The sequence below is a fragment of the Nomascus leucogenys genome, chromosome 18 (assembly GCF_006542625.1).
Source record: "Nomascus leucogenys isolate Asia chromosome 18, Asia_NLE_v1, whole genome shotgun sequence".
In the NCBI taxonomy this organism is placed as follows: Eukaryota; Metazoa; Chordata; class Mammalia; order Primates; family Hylobatidae; genus Nomascus; species Nomascus leucogenys.
Window position 1 is genome coordinate 6,552,973 of NC_044398.1, and position 15,926 is coordinate 6,568,898.

General features: G+C 39.1%; 1 protein-coding gene across 1 annotated transcript in view; it reads right to left on the reverse strand.

The window, feature by feature from the left end:
* Positions 1-11,718: 11,718 nt before the first annotated feature.
* Positions 11,719-15,926, reverse strand: part of SH3BGRL2 (SH3 domain binding glutamate rich protein like 2) — a 75,866-nt gene continuing 71,658 nt past the window's right edge. Inside the window, exon 4 of the mRNA XM_003258265.3 lies at positions 11,719-15,878. Coding sequence (XP_003258313.1) covers positions 15,867-15,878 — 12 coding nt within the window. The 3' untranslated portion in view covers positions 11,719-15,866. The remainder of the gene's footprint in view (positions 15,879-15,926) is intronic.

Genomic DNA, 15,926 nt, shown 5'->3' on the forward strand with positions numbered 1-15,926 from the left:
TTCTTTTGCAGAACGCGTGAATAGAAAAGTGCCTCTGGGCTCATCTTCTCTGTCGTTACGTTCTATCTCCCTGAGCAGCATGGAAAGCCCAGGTGAAGGGAAGCCCAGATGATGGCTCTCAGACCTGATAGGAAAGGCACCTTTCACATCCCCATGGCTTCTGTCCCCAGCGTTCTGCTGGCTCAGCTAGCACAGCAGTGGCCTCCACGCTACAGCACTCTACCAAAACGCAGTCATGTTTATGTGCGTATTTTCTATTGCTAACCAATGCAAAATCCTGTGATTGATGCTATAGGGAATCTTGTGTGGTCTATGATTTACTTTAAAATTCTCTAGAACTCCTTGAGAATGAATACTGCAATCATGTGAATTGGAGCATAATGCCTCTGGCCATGGGCTCCTGCTCCCCGTCAGGTCTCTCCCTCCTTGCTCCCCCTAACAAGAGGAGAGGAACGCCCACCTCCTTCCAGAACCCAGGTTTCCTGACCCACTTAAGTAACTTTCTGAAATACTGCAGCTTCCCCTTTCCCAGACCTTCATTTCTAATTTAACATAAATAAATATCATATACCATAATAGCCTTTTGAAAGGGTAGATTTTATTTTCACAGCTGTCTTCACAGGTTTTTTTATTTACCACGGCGAGGGTTAAAATACAACACAAAGCCCACCCTGTCACTGTACTCAGAGATGAGGCCTCTAGGTGTCGCTACCACCCAAGTCCTGCTATCAAAGGGCACTCGGCTGTATACCTATGTGCCACACATTTAGTATTTTTCCAAGATTATACAGCAAATGTATATATATAATATATATCTACTTAATCACAGAACCTCGCCATTTTCCTCTGCTCCATTCTAACTCGTTTTTTGAGCAAAATTCTAACTAAATGAGAGTAAATGATATACCTGATTACTTTCATATTTTATTCTTTAGTTCTGTTTCCCATGTCAGCACTAGAACATTCTGGATTTGCTTGACTATCAGAAGTATTTGTTAAAGGTGCACCCAGTTCCACAGACACATAAATAATTGCTTTTTTAATACAGCACTTTTTTGTGGTATTTTCCCTTCCACTAGATTTGCATGCATTTTTTGGAAACAACTATGAGTTGATTTGGGTTTTGAAAGCAAGTGGCAGCAAACATTAAAGGGCAGATGCATTTAGAGTTCTGGAAATACCCTGAAGCTTCACTAGTACTAACACTTGGTCCTTTCCCATTCTAAAATTTCAATTTATAAATGTAAATGTATGGTATTTTGAATCTGAAATGAACGCTGGGTGGGAGAATTTAGAAGAGTTTGGAAAGGATGAACACCTGCCCTCCAGTACCTCCTTTTCTGATTTCATGAGAATGTTTCTACACATTGCTAAATTTGGAAGACTTGCCTGTCTTGATTTGAAAACATGCGACAAGCTTTTACAAAAACCATCAGTTCTATTTTTCCTCTTTATGCTAGAATTGTTTCCTTTTTTCACGTGTCCTTATTTATGCCATGGCATTGCATGATATTCTTCCTGTTACACTGATGTGTAATTATTGCATTTTACTTCTGATGGATGCTGTAGGTCACATTTCATAGCCTAGGCTGAGACCTGAATAACTGGAAAGAATGTTTTATTTAGATAGTCCTTGAATCACTCTCTCTCACTCTCTCTCTCTCTTTTGAGACAAGAGTCTCACTCTCACCAGGCTGGAGTGCAGTGGTACAATCATGGCTCACTGCAGCCTTGTCCTCCTGGGCTCAAGTGATCCTTCCACTCAGCCTCCCAAGTAGCCGGGACTATAGGCGTGGACCACCACACACGACTAATTTTTCTATTTTTTATAGAGATGGGCTTTCACCTCAATGCCCAGGCTTGTCTCGAACTCGACTCAAGCAATCCATTCGCCTTGGCTTCCCAAAGTGCTGTGATTACAGGCGTGAGCCACCACACCTGCCTCTCACTTTTTTAAACTGAGACTTAGTAGAACTAAAAATTAAGACTAATGTCCCCTTATATATATACATATGTACTAACACACACACACACACACACACATATCTAAAAATGAATGTTTTCCAAATCTTACATTTAATATCTATGCAGTCATTTTCTGACAGCTTTGAATATAATGAAAGTTATTGTTAGGCAAAGAACTTTGACTACAATCAAGGTTATTGTAAGACGAGAGAATATGCTGTTTTTATCATCCACCCACTTGCTCTACCCAAGAAAAATCCTGAACAGCAGTTAGCTCATATTAAGGGCTATATCTAGTAACTGCTAAACTGTCAGACTTCTGTTAGGCATGCAATTCATGTTGATTTCTGACTTTAGAGCTGAAATTAATAAGAAGCCCATGAAGGCCAGAGTTTTTCTCAGGGAAACAACCCAAAGGTTATATTAGTGACTGAACTGACTGTGCTACTTAAGGGTTAAAAAATGTGTATGAATATAAAAGAACATCAATCAAATGGAAATAAGTGGGCAGTTACATAATAAAATAAAAATAAATAGTCTCATGATTTGGTCTGCTTTCATTGTAAGCCAGCAGTAACTCTTCCTTTTGGCTGTTGGAGAAACCAGAATGTTCAGTTAACTAATACTTCCGTAAAATAATAGTCCCAGATCTCCCTGTCTGTCCCTAGCCTCCACATTAATACCTAACAAATTCTGAGGTTATGGGGTGAGGTTAACCAGCTCCTGGAACTAACGCCAATGTTAAGCACTGATTTGTAGACATCTGCAAAATCCATAGCATAGAGCCTATGAATTAAATGGGTCCAGAGGCCTTTAGTACAGCCTCCTCGCCAACACAGATTCTCTGCTACTGTGGGTTTGGCCACACCACAATGATGTAAACACTGCATAATAAGCTCCTAATATGACAGAGCCACACTGGAAGTTACTTTCATATTCATTCCCAACAAAGTCCAGAATGGCAGGAGTACTGTGAATACCTATTTGCTACTCTTGACTTGATAAACATGTCTTGATGGTAGGAAAAACCCCAAATATCAATGGGAAAATCAACAGAAAACAGGTGCCTACCAAGGGCTCAAGCATCAAGCCGGAGAGACACTGGTAAGGAATGGCATGTCCTAGACAAGCCATCTTTTGAAACCAATTGCTTTCCCAGTAAAATTAATTTTTCTTTTACTTCAGCCTTGCTTAGAGTTAAAAAAGGGAAGATGTCTGGCAGGATCATCTACCCATCTATCACCACCCACTTAATCACTAGGCACCATGGACCGAGAGTCTGGGAATGCACAGAATCACCGGATTTAATTGGATCTGGCACCTCCTATTTCCTAATCACCTTCCTTGTCTTCCATTATAAGTAAGACCTTTTAGGGTGAATGAATAGGTCAGAAGCTAGAGACAATTTTTTTCAATTTCCTATTTGCCACAGGAGTAACTTAAAAACAAAAAGAGAGCCAATATCTAGGTCCTTTATAGAACCATTGGGCTTTTTGTATTTACTGTTTTGAAATTAAAGAGAAATTCTAGGGCTGGGCTAAGCCCAAAGCTCTAAAAATAGATTCGTGTATGTCACCAGAATAACTGATTACATGAAAAGTCATTTTCAGAAGCAGTAAGTATGCACTTCAGCACCATGCTTTTTCCTTTAAATTAAATTTCAACAGCTTTGTGGAACCGAGTATAGACCCACAAAGTAAGGATGGCCAGAAGCCCATGTTATATTCCCAACCTTGCGTCCTCCTGTCAGTTATATCTCTTATAAGCCACTCATTAGCTTGATTAATAACTGAGTTGCTAGCTTCCCACAACGAAGTTTTGGATACTTGATAGCAAGGCATCAGTATTTCCTGTAATGCAAATTTTCACTTAAATTACCTACACTTCACAAAACACTGAAACCTTTTGCTGTTAATGAACATGACTAATTCCAGATGAAAAGCCACTAAGAGAATTCTTTTACAGAATCCTTTTATGACATGTACCAGTTTCCAGTTTATTGCATCTTAGCTCCAAATTCATGCTTCAATACCTGTTCTGTGATCATGGACAGAAATCCTTAAAAATTTTCTTCTTCACATTGAGCACAATGTTAAGCTTTTGTGGTGGAGCGTACTGAAGGGATATTGCAGGAGGGAGGAGACTGTCTTGCAGTGTCTGGTTGCTGCAAGCTATGACAGCAGTGTAGGTAGCTCTGCCCCAACTCAGGGGCCCAGAACACGTGGCCTCTCAGGGAAGTTGCAGCTCTGGTCTGGCCTGGTGATAACCTCACACAGCCCTCTTGATGTGAACACCATGTACTCCAGACCTCCTGTCTGCACTGGCGCCCCTTCTCTCTGCAAGCCCCGCCACTGGCTGAGGCTCACCTGGCCCCAGCCTGCACTCCAGAGGGCTGCTTCCTGCTTGCCCAGTGAACTTCTCTACCATCCAGTGGACTGCAAATACAACTTCACAAGGAGTCTGAAGCCCAGCAGCCCTTCCAAGTCTGTCCTTCCTTGGATAGTCTCCCCTACCCCTAAGAAAAAATATAGAGTTTTCTTATATCTGATAGTCACTCTTTTATCAGAGTTCAGCATTTCTTTATATTTAACTTCCCCTGTTTAAATCATGGTGTGATGTTTATCTCCTAATTGGTCTTAGACTGACGAAAAATATTTCAAACTTTCTAACTGGTAATTGTCAGCAGAAAAGATGACAGGAATCAAAGTTCTAGTGATACAGTAAGAAAAAAACTAGACTTTTCAGTACATGGCCATATATTTATCAGATAAACACATACTAATAAACCATGTATTTCATTTGGCTGTAGAGTCCGTTTTTATATGCAAATTTATTGTATACAAGTTTAAAAAAGGACATACAAGTAATTGCTCTCTTTGGGTTCCATAACTGATATGGTCTGGCTCTATGTCCCCACCCAAATCTCATCTTGAATTATAATCCCACATGTTGGGGGAGGGAGCTTGTGGGAGGTGATTAAATCATGGGGGTGGTTCTCCATGCTGTTCTCCTGTTAGAGTGAGTCTCACAAGATCTGATGGTTTTATAAGTGTCTGACATTTCCCCTGCTGGCACTTCTCTCTCCTGCCACCATGTGAAGGACATATTTGCTTCCCCTTCTGCCATGATCGTAAGATTCCTGAGGCCACCCCAGCCATGCAGAACTGTGAGTCTTTCCTTTATAAATTATCGTCTCAGGTATTTCTTCATAGCAGCGTGAAAACGAATGAATACAAAAGCTGACCCAAATTAAATAGCACAAAATAAAAAACACCAAAAAAAGCAGCTCCTGAGATACTAAACAGTGAACATTTACGCTCACAGGTAAGTTACAGAGCGCTACACTTTCTTCAACAATATAATGCAAGCAAATATAATACTCAGTATCAACATACTCCATAAAATTGTCTTAATACAAGATAAGAGATAATGGATTTGTTTTTTATAACAACATATTTGGGTTTAAACTGGTGACTGGTGATTATGCCCTTACTGAAATAAGAGAAGGCTTATTTTCTCCTTTCTCAGATGTTCATCAGGTAAAAGACACAAACCAAAGTACAAAGAAAAAAAATGACTTGTTAGCACAAAATTCTCAGGCTTTGGCTGACAGCTTATCTGTTGTTGCAAAGGATGCTATTTCAATCAGAAAAACATTTGAATTAAATTATAAGGTATTGAAAAATATTAGCAATAAAAGGGCCACTTGCGCCAGGGAGACTAATAAGCAGTTTTCAGTTATGGTGAAAACATTGTGGAAATCAGATCTTCATCAACACTTAAAATCCACTTTCTGTAGGGGTGGCCTGCCCCTCCACACCTGTGGGTGCTTCTCGTTAGGTGGGACGAAAGACTTGAGAAAAGGAATAAGACACAGAGACAAAATGTAGAGAAGGAAAAGCGGGGCCCAGGGGACCGGTGCTGTGCTTACAGAGGACCCACACCGGCCCTGGCCTCTGAGTTCCCTTAGTATTTATTCTCAATTATCTTTACCATCACCGGTGCTGTGCTTTGAGATGTATATGCCAACATCTCCATAAACCTTTTAGCAGTATTGCTCCAGCAAGCCCCACCTTATTCCTAAAGGCGGTTTTCTCCTTACTCAGTAAACAAAGCACATTCTGCACCGCCCAAAACCCTTTTAACCTTAAGTCACCACAGCACAAGTCTCTTGCGAGGACAAGGTTGGGGGTAGGGTCACAGATTAACAGCATCTCAAATACAGAACTAAATGGAGTCTCTTATGTCTACTTCCTTCTATATAGACACAGTAACAGGCTGATCTCTCTTTCTTTTCCCCACAACTTTCTAAAATGTGGCATTTCAGGGAGACAGCTGTCTTTTCAGGTAGACACCACCACCACCTAAATTCCTTTAGCATCAACTTGTCATTTTGCCGGCATCTATCTGATTCCAGCAGTATCTTGCCCATCCACAATGCAGATTTAACTGGTTACATGTTTTGGAGTTTGGGTAAAGTTGCCTCTAGAGAACTGGGTCACTCTGGAATGTTTTCACTTAGAGGCAGCCTAGTGCCCTCAATGGGTCAATGATAGGGCAGGGCTTTCCTGCTGCTGTTGTTCAGAAGCCATACACAAGTCCGAATGCTGGAGTCATTTTAACCTACTAAATATGTAACTGCTAAAATTGTTTGCACAGCCCCCTTATGACTAGGATGGAAAAACTGTCATTATTCAGCTCCTCATCTATGATTAGGATACAGCATAATAATAAACATTTACTAGGTATGTAAAACAGTACAGTAAGGGAGGCTGCAGTTGGAGTTATTCCTTCTGGTTCCTAGTCTGGGAAGTGAAAATATTGCTGTTGTCATCACTTTTGTTAGCCACACTAGTTGGTTAGGACATGGCTAGGAGCAGATTGTTTAAGAGTGGTTCACCACTAAAGACAGGAAAGGAGGGAGGAAAGGATTACTCTGGGCTAGGGTCACAAAGTCCATGCCAAATTGCTGGTCTTTTAGCCCAGCTATTGATCTCAGAGTTGGTCTTGGAGCCAAGCTGTGGGCTGTCTCAGGGCCCAGAATCCGTATTTCAACCTAGTGATGTTATTAGTACATGACCTGAAATAGACAGGCAGGGAAGAAAATAAAAGAGAATGTAAACAAATGGGATAATCATATCAATAAACTAAATTAAATTATCATGAACAATGTTTGTCTGTATTTACCTGGGACAAGATAAATACAGGCAAACCCAAAAGCTAAATCTCCAAAAGCTAAATCTCACACAGGTGTGTGTAGTAATTCATTAGAATGACAAAGGATGAAACCCAAAGCAACATGTGAAGTAGCTACACCACACAGAGATGGCTGGCATCTCCTGGACTTGCAAGGGTATAACATAATCACTCTTATTTCAGGAAAGGATCCCAAACAAAATTATGCAAAAAAATTCCTCCACTTAATGAGTGCTGTTACCATCAATTATAATGACAAAAATAATACTGGTTTTTCCCCCAAAATTACTATGCTAAGAGAATAGCAAAAAGAAATGGTTAAAAAGCCTGGGCAGGACAGGCGCAGTGGCTCACGTCTGTAATCCGAGCACTTGGGAGGCTGAGGCGGGCAGATCACCTGAGGTCCAGAGTTTGAGACCAGCCTGGCCAACATGACAAAACCCCGTCTTTACTAAAAAAAAAAAAAAAAAAAAAAAAAATACAAAAATTAGCTGGGGGTGGTGGGGCACACTTGTAATCTCAGCTACTTGGAAGGCTGAGACATGAGAATTGCTTGGACTTGGGAGGCAGAGGCTGCAGTGAGCCAAGATTGTGCCACTGCACTGCAGCCTGGGCAACAGAGTGAGACTGTCTTCAAAAAAAAAAAAAAAAAAAAAAAAAAAGCTTGAGCAGGGAAAGGAAGAATTTTCCCTTAATAATTACACATTCTGTTTTTAATTTTTGGCAATAATGCCCGAAGGAAACTTTTTTTTTTGAGACAGAGCCTCGCTCTGTTGCCCAGGCTGGAGTGTGGTGGCGCGATCTCAGCTCACTGCAACCTCCGCCTCCTGGGTTCAAGCAATTTTCCTGTCTCAGCCTCCAAAATAGCTGGGATTACAGGTGTGCACCACCATGCCCGGCTATTTTTTATATTTTTAGTAGAGACGGGATTTCACCGTGTTGACCAGGCTGATCTCCAACTCCTGACGTCAGGTGGTCCGCCTGCCTCGGTCTCCTAAAATGCTGGGATGACAGGCATAAGTCACCGCACCCAGCCCAGAATGGAACTTTTAAAAGGCAAATTATCCATATATTCTTCTTCTTCTTTTTTTTTCTTGTAAGACAGGGTCTTGCTCCATTGTCCCGGCTGCAGTACCATAGCGTGATCATGGCTCACTACAGCCTCAAACATCTGGGCTAAAGGAATCCTTCTGCCTCAGCCTCCCTAGTAGCCTCCTGACTACAGGTGTGTGCCACCACACCTGGCTAACATTTTTATTGTTTGTAGAGAAGTGATCCTGCTGTGTTGCCCAGGCTGGTCTTGGATTCCTGGCCTTAAGCAACCCTCCCACCTCGGCCTCCTAAAATACTAGGATTAACAGGTATGAGTCACTGCACCTGGCCAAGTTATTCATATATTCTTACAAGCTCAACTGAGTTTTATAGATACAAAGAATTAACATTTTAGAAAATTTAGGACTAAATCCTATTAATATTCATCACTGTTCTGCAGATTGTAGATGGTATCCGTGTGGTTCATTAAGTTCCCTTTTTTAAAAAAAGGAAAAAAATATACAAATGCCACTATGATTTAATTCACAGATATAGACCAATTCAACAGGAAACATCAACTTTATAAGATGACAGAGTCAAGAAACTGGACACAGAGACGTTGCAGTTGCATTATTATTGATAAGCTATAGTGTAGGTGTGTATACACACACACACAGAGACAGGAATAGTATTCAGCCTTAACAAAGCAGATCATGTTGCCACAACATGGATAAACTGGAAAAAAAAAAGGTCAAATACAGAGAGAATAAAACAGTGGTTACTAAGTCTGAGTTGGGAGGCAAGGTGGAAAAATGTAGGTCAGAGGATATAAAGTAGCAAATATGTAGGATAAACAAGCCTAAAGATCCAAAGGCACAATGTTAGGCCTGTAGTTAATAGCATATTCTATTCAGGATTTTTGCTAAAAGCGTAGATCATAGCTGCTCTTGCCACAAGGAGGGAAACGGGTAACTATGTGAGATGATGGATATGTTAATTTGTTCCACGATAGTAACAGTTTTACTACAAATATGTTTCTTATAACATCATGTGGTATGCCTTAAATATACACAATAACATGCCACTACGAATTAGTTCACAGAAACCAATTCAACAGGAGACTGAGTTTATACGATGATGCAGTAACAAGAGACTGGACACATAAAGAGATGTCACATATTATGAGAACATACAAACATTATTCTGTTTTTTCCAGGAAAAAAAAAATAACCTTCTCTTTCACTACAAAAAGTGCTTCAAACTAGAGGGACGAAAAAGCAAAATGAGAAAAATATTTATCTTGGCAGCAGTATTAGAAAATTATGTTCCTGAAGATATTCACATTTCCTTTCAGTATTACAAAGAAAAGAAGGTGACATTTTGCCAAAACCCAAAAAGCCTTTTAAAGGTATTAATTTCTCTATTGTAAATTCAGGTAAAGAGGTTTGTACAGAGCAATATTGTCCAGTAGAAATATAATACAAGCCATATATGTCATTTTAAATTTTCTAGTGGCCACCTTAACAAAAAGGAAAAATAAATTTTAATATTTAATTTAACCCAATATATCTAAAATATTATTTCAATATATAACCAATATAAAAATTATTAATGAGATATTTTACATTCTTCCTTTCACACTAAGTCTTCAAAATCTAGAATATATTTACATTCACATCACAAACTCAACTACGCACAACTCAAGTGCTCAACAGCTATATATGGTCTGTTGGCACCACACTGGATAGCACTGTTCTAAACTGCAGAGCTTTCGTTTCTGTGACATTAGTATGATAGATTCTTGTGCTAGAGCTTTTTTAGTGGAAAGTTTCGTTATAATGAATTTTATTATTGTAGGGCCAAAAATGATGTATATTACAACAGTGTGGAGTGCTATTTTACATAAAGGTCTAAATCTTTGTCCTATTCATTATAAGCAACACCAAGTTTTCAGTGAATATGCTTTCAAATACCAGGGTCCTCAGTCTATCAAAAATGTCATGCCCTCAGTTACCAGGGGCCCAGAAGATATGACTGCATTCTAGTTTCTTGTTCTTCCACCTGCCAGTTGGCTTACACATGGGAACATGCTGCCACCATAATACATTGGGTCATATTCAGCATGATGCTGATCTACCTCACTCAGCTTCAGGATTATTTAATTGGGTATAGGTTCAATGCAATCTCCTATTACTTAAAGAAGTAATTTTTTGATGTTCCTTTACGTGTAACATCATTTTGGCCTATTGCTCTAGGCCCATTATATGGTGACATACTAAGGAGATGTGCATATATAAACATACAGTCTATATAAAGGTTTCTTGGGCTGGGCGCGGTGGCTCACGCTTGTAATCCCAGCACTTTGGGAGGCCGAGGCGGGCGGATCACGAGGTCAGGAGATCGAGACCACGTTGAAACCCCGTCTCTACTAAAAATACAAAAAACTAGCCAGGCGTGGTGGCGGGCGCCTGTAGTCCCAGCTACTCGGAGAGGCTGAGGCAGGAGAATGGCGTGAACCCGGGAGGCGGAGCTTGCAGTGAGCCGAGATCGCGCCCCTGCACTCCAGCCTGGGCGACAGAGCGAGACCCCGTCTCAAGAAAAAAAAAAAAAAAAAAAGGTTTCTTGTTGGTGAAATTCTGTAGCAGAAAACTAGATTATAACATTAATAAAATTAATTTATTACGAAATAACTGGAATTGATAAGCTTTAAAATGGCTTCAAAGAAGATACCCTTCTAGAGCACAGAGGAGTTCCCAAAGTCAACTGTTGGCTGATATGCTGACAAGGTAAAAAATAGCACACAAGAAAAAAAATATATATGTATTTAACTTTATTTTCTCCAAATAGAATAAAGATTCACATGGTTAGCATATTTCTGGAAATGGCCTCAGAAAAGTTTTCTACTCTAAATCTGGTTTCTCTTCACTTTAATGATTAAATAAATGTTTACCAATTAAATATTAAATATAAAGAAACTTTAAAAATTAATCATTAAAACACAACTGAATACGAAGAAAGGCAAAAGACATGAAGAGGGATTGCCAAGAAAAAGAAATAAGAATTCCCATAATAAAACATGTTCAACTTACTAATACTAAAAAATTTACAAAATGAAACCACAATGAGGTAACATTTTATACTCCCCAGCCTGGCAAAAATGCAGCTCTGACGATCTCAAACACTGGCAAAGATTTAGAGTCCTGCAAATTCTAGTTTACTGGTGGGGAGCATAAATTAGTACTTTGGAAAGCAATTTGGCCCTATCTATTAAAACTGATGATGTGCTTTTATTGTATAAACCAGCAATTCTATTCAAGGTATACATCCATTCTTGAGTATGTATACCAGAAGTCACATAAAAGAATATTCACAGCAAAATTACCTTTTTCTATTTCAAACAAAGATGCAGTTCAATAAGCACCAGCTAGAGAAGAGAACACGTGATATATTCATAATGGAATAATATTTAGCAGTGAAAAAACTCCGATGGCAATGAACATAAAAAGGAGGTGCCAGAAGAATACATTCAGTTTAATTCCATTTACTATTCTTTAAGGATACATACATGGAGATAAAGTGATGAAAGACAAGGCTATGGTCAACACGAGGTTCAGTATAGGGGCTCCCTCTATCAGACAGGCATAGAGATGGGTTCAGGAAAGAGCACACGGTACCTCAAAGGAAAGGCAATAAGGTGGGTGGTAGGCACACAGGGGTTTGTTTATTGTCATTATTATTACTCTTTATACTTTAGCATATATATTATATGTGTATATACATATCTATATTCCATTGCACGTATGAATTTTTTTAAAAATTCAAATGGCTTATAACAAAAAAAATTATGTATAATGTCTCAAATGGTGAATCACAGCCTGGAGGCTCTTAATTTACCTCCAGTCTATCATTGAACCCTGGCTAAAATTGCTGTTTTGTTTCTATTCCCCTCATACTTGAGAGTAGAGGTATTGTCCTGCTCTGATAATACTTACCACATTTTAGGGGCTTGATCTATGCTGACAGAAAGGATGAACAAACAAACCTGACATGTATTTCTAGAAGAACTAGGAAAACTCTGAAGAAGGCTTGAATCACAAGTAGGCAGTGATCATTTTGGTTTCACACATTTCTGCAAACCTACAGCTTGTTCCCTCTGATCCCTTCCTCCACCCTCCTTCTGTTCTGGTGCATAGGGCTTGAAATCGTTCAGTGCTGAGATCGACCTCAGACAACGCCTTCAGAAATACTGTTTTCTTCTGCTTTCTGATGTGGCTGCTATAAAGGTAATAGGGGCCGCAGCCACTCTGCCCTTGTCTTCTGCACCCAGTTCGGGGAACACGGCCACCAGCCTGTGGCTTCAGTGTACTCAGATGAGTCATCCATTTGAACCACCCCACCCCACCCAGGGGCTGAGTGATTTAACTCCATCCTCAGTCCTGATCACTGTCTGAGATGAATCTGTGGTGTCCTCCCAACACCCTCGTGCAGGACCTCATGTCTGGCTCCTTGAATGATCACACGATCGGTTTGTATTTTTACAATTTAATGTGCTGCTTTCATGCATGAGGTTCACGGGCAAGAGTAAAATCACAGCCTCTCAACTAAACAGAACTAAAATTAAGGGAGGTGTGAAAAATGGTAGGGAACAAACACTCCATTTTCAGAATATGTGTTTCCTGGACTTTATTCTCCTTTATGCTGAATATAAAATATGTGATTTCACCAATGCTTTAAGAGACAAACACATACAAGTTGAAATCTGAAAACAATAATTATACGGAGCAAAGTGGAGCCTGACACTTAACAAAAGCTGTTAAATGAAAAGTATCTCTAGAAAAAGCAAAACCCTACAGTAAAATCAAACAAAACAGAAAGAAGCTTTGGTACTTTTCAGTAACGGGAGACAGAAAAAAGTTTAGTTTATTATTAAATTCATGTAATATAAAAACATCTATGTGGAGGTATTGAATTAAATCTATAAAACAGAAACAAATCTAGAATATATTAGAGTCTGAGGTGAAAAAATACCTTGCTTTCCTCTTCTTTGACTGTAATAAAACACCAGAATTTGGAAAAACAAGTATTTTCCCAACTAAATTTTCTTCTGGTCTGTACACACCTAGCAGGATGGCACTCCGTATTTTATCTAATTTTAAAATGGCATAAGTTGATCTTTAGCAGCACATTTCCTTTGCTCCAACAAGCCTACTACAGGAAGTAAAAATTCTGTCTTGAAATGCCCTTGATATGAAATCTATGCCTACAATTCCCATCCACTTCTTTCCTAGTATTTTAAGACTGTGATTATCAAAATCTAAAGGCAGCTGGTTAAAGAAGGGAACAAGAAAATCATTATTATATGTTTTGAAATCAGCTGATAAAAGAATACAAGTAAGGACCCCATATTCTCTGAACTAAGTGTGGTCCCAGAGGGCAACATCTCAGTACTCCGTGGAGCCTGGGTACCACGTAAATGCCACATACTGTGCTGCTGCCTCACTCGTAACAAGCACAGCACCACTCGAGACTGGTCTCCTGTATTTCTTTGCTGATCAAAAAAAAAAAAAATGGGGTGGGGAGATGGTACATAACTGTGATGGTAATTTAGCATTACTACCCACTAGTCTGTTTACTATAATCATAATAGGTATACTATGGTTAACTCAAAAATTGTAATATAAGACAAATCTGGGTAGCTTTGTCTAGCAAGTATGGTATTGATCGTATAGCCCCAGCAGTTAACTTGCAAAGCCTCAACCTTACCAAGTTGGTTCTTGGCACTCACTAGCAAGAGTAGACTAAATGTTAGCTGAGTAATGAATTACAACATGACAATTTTTACAACTGCTTAAAAAGAAATTCTAAGTTTTATCAGAAGACTCACATACTCAGACACAATATCCAGTTAAAAAAAAAATTCCTGGATAGTCCCTGGGATTTGTCAAATGGAATTTGACCTGGATCTTACTTAATGACAACTAACCAGTAATATCCATAATTTGACAACAGCTTCCCTTGAAGAGAAAACTGTGGATCATGTGTCCATTCTAGTTAAGTAGAAATCTGTCATACTTTCCTTCTGGTTGTAATCCTGGACTACAAATCTCAGGTTGGGATTTCAGCCTTAGCATTCAACAAGTTCTTTAGTCTACATTTAGCAAGGCATGGGGCGGAGTGCTGGGCACATGTGACAAGTCTGTAATTTTTCTGCTCTTTCAATTTCTTATAAATTTCCTGCTCAGAATTATAATGAGAAGTCCAGAATCAGGATGCTAGAAATAAAATATTTTAGGCAGCCCTCTGAAAATTTATCCTATTCAAGGCTGTTCCCATGTTTGGCAATTTAAAACTCTTTAAGTTTTAAAAAAAAAAATTAAGCATCCCTGTTATAGGGACAAGAATGCAGAAAAATAGCCTCTGCTTTAATGAAGTAGATACATTCGATGTTTATCAGCATCCACTCCAATAGGAGTATAGATTTTTCTTGACAAGTACAATTCTGGGTTACTCTCTTTCTCATACGTGTTGCTCTGAAAACTTACTTGTGCTCATATACAGAATGAGAACATGTATCTGTATTACTCTGAAAAATATGAGGCTGTACATTGGCCAGAAATATGAGCAAGCAAAGTTAGAGGCAAATGAAAAGTAACAAAAGGAAAAATTGAATTTTACTACAATATTGGCATATTTTAATATGTCTAATCAAGGGCTCATAAAATATATCTAACTGAGATTTTCCTTTCTCAAAAATATAGTCCCTTCACAAAATAGAAGCAGCAGCTGTCTGTTAGGGGAGCTGCATTAAAAAATATATGAACTTATGTATTATAAATAAATTGCTAGAGCTGAAAATGCCTTCAGATACTCATCAGACAATTTTCCTATAAATTTACTAATTAGTGCACCACTTAAAATATATCTTTCAAGCAGCCTTAGGCATTTGGGTGAAACCTGCCCCTTGCAAGAAATAAAGAAGCATATATTTCAAATAGCAATTATTGTCATCCCAGTAACTTAGTTCTGATCACTTGATGTTACAACAGGGATTTCTGGAAACATCTGTAGGAGCCTGGATAATACGCAGGGGTAAGAGTTTCCATTACTAAAACAAGTCTAGAATAGCTAACTTTTTCACCAGGTGTTATTACAAAGCATGGGAACCGTGATGTTTGTAACTGATTCTGCAGCAAAAATCTTCAACACACTTTGTCAACCAGAGCTGCTTTCTTTCCTTCTGATTCAAAGATTCTAACAACTTGGCAGACAAATTTCAAAGCTGCAATCCAGGCAGCTTAAAGAGAAGTGGGTTTACACAATTCCGGCATCTACTATAACCTAGGGCAGATCCAACATTTTCTCTCTGACGGTGCTACCCACTTATCTTTCAGTCATTAAGAAAGTACACCTGTAACAGGTGACGGTATTTCCAGGTGAGTGAGGCAACTGCAGGCAAATAGAATAAGAAAAAAAAAATCCACCACCTGATTTGGTTTAAAGCAATCATGCAATTCCCATTATAGCCACATCTTTCAAAAACACCTTTTCCGTGGCAAGCAAAGTTACTGATAATGCATGTGGCTTTTGTCACAGTGATGCATTAGGTAAGCATGTGCGTACTGAGTACCGGGGGTGCTTCAAAATGCATCTCCGTCATCTTCCACTCTTCTTCTCTAAGGTTCTGCCTATTAAAAAAAAAAAAAAAAAAAAAGGTTATTGCATTACATCGACAA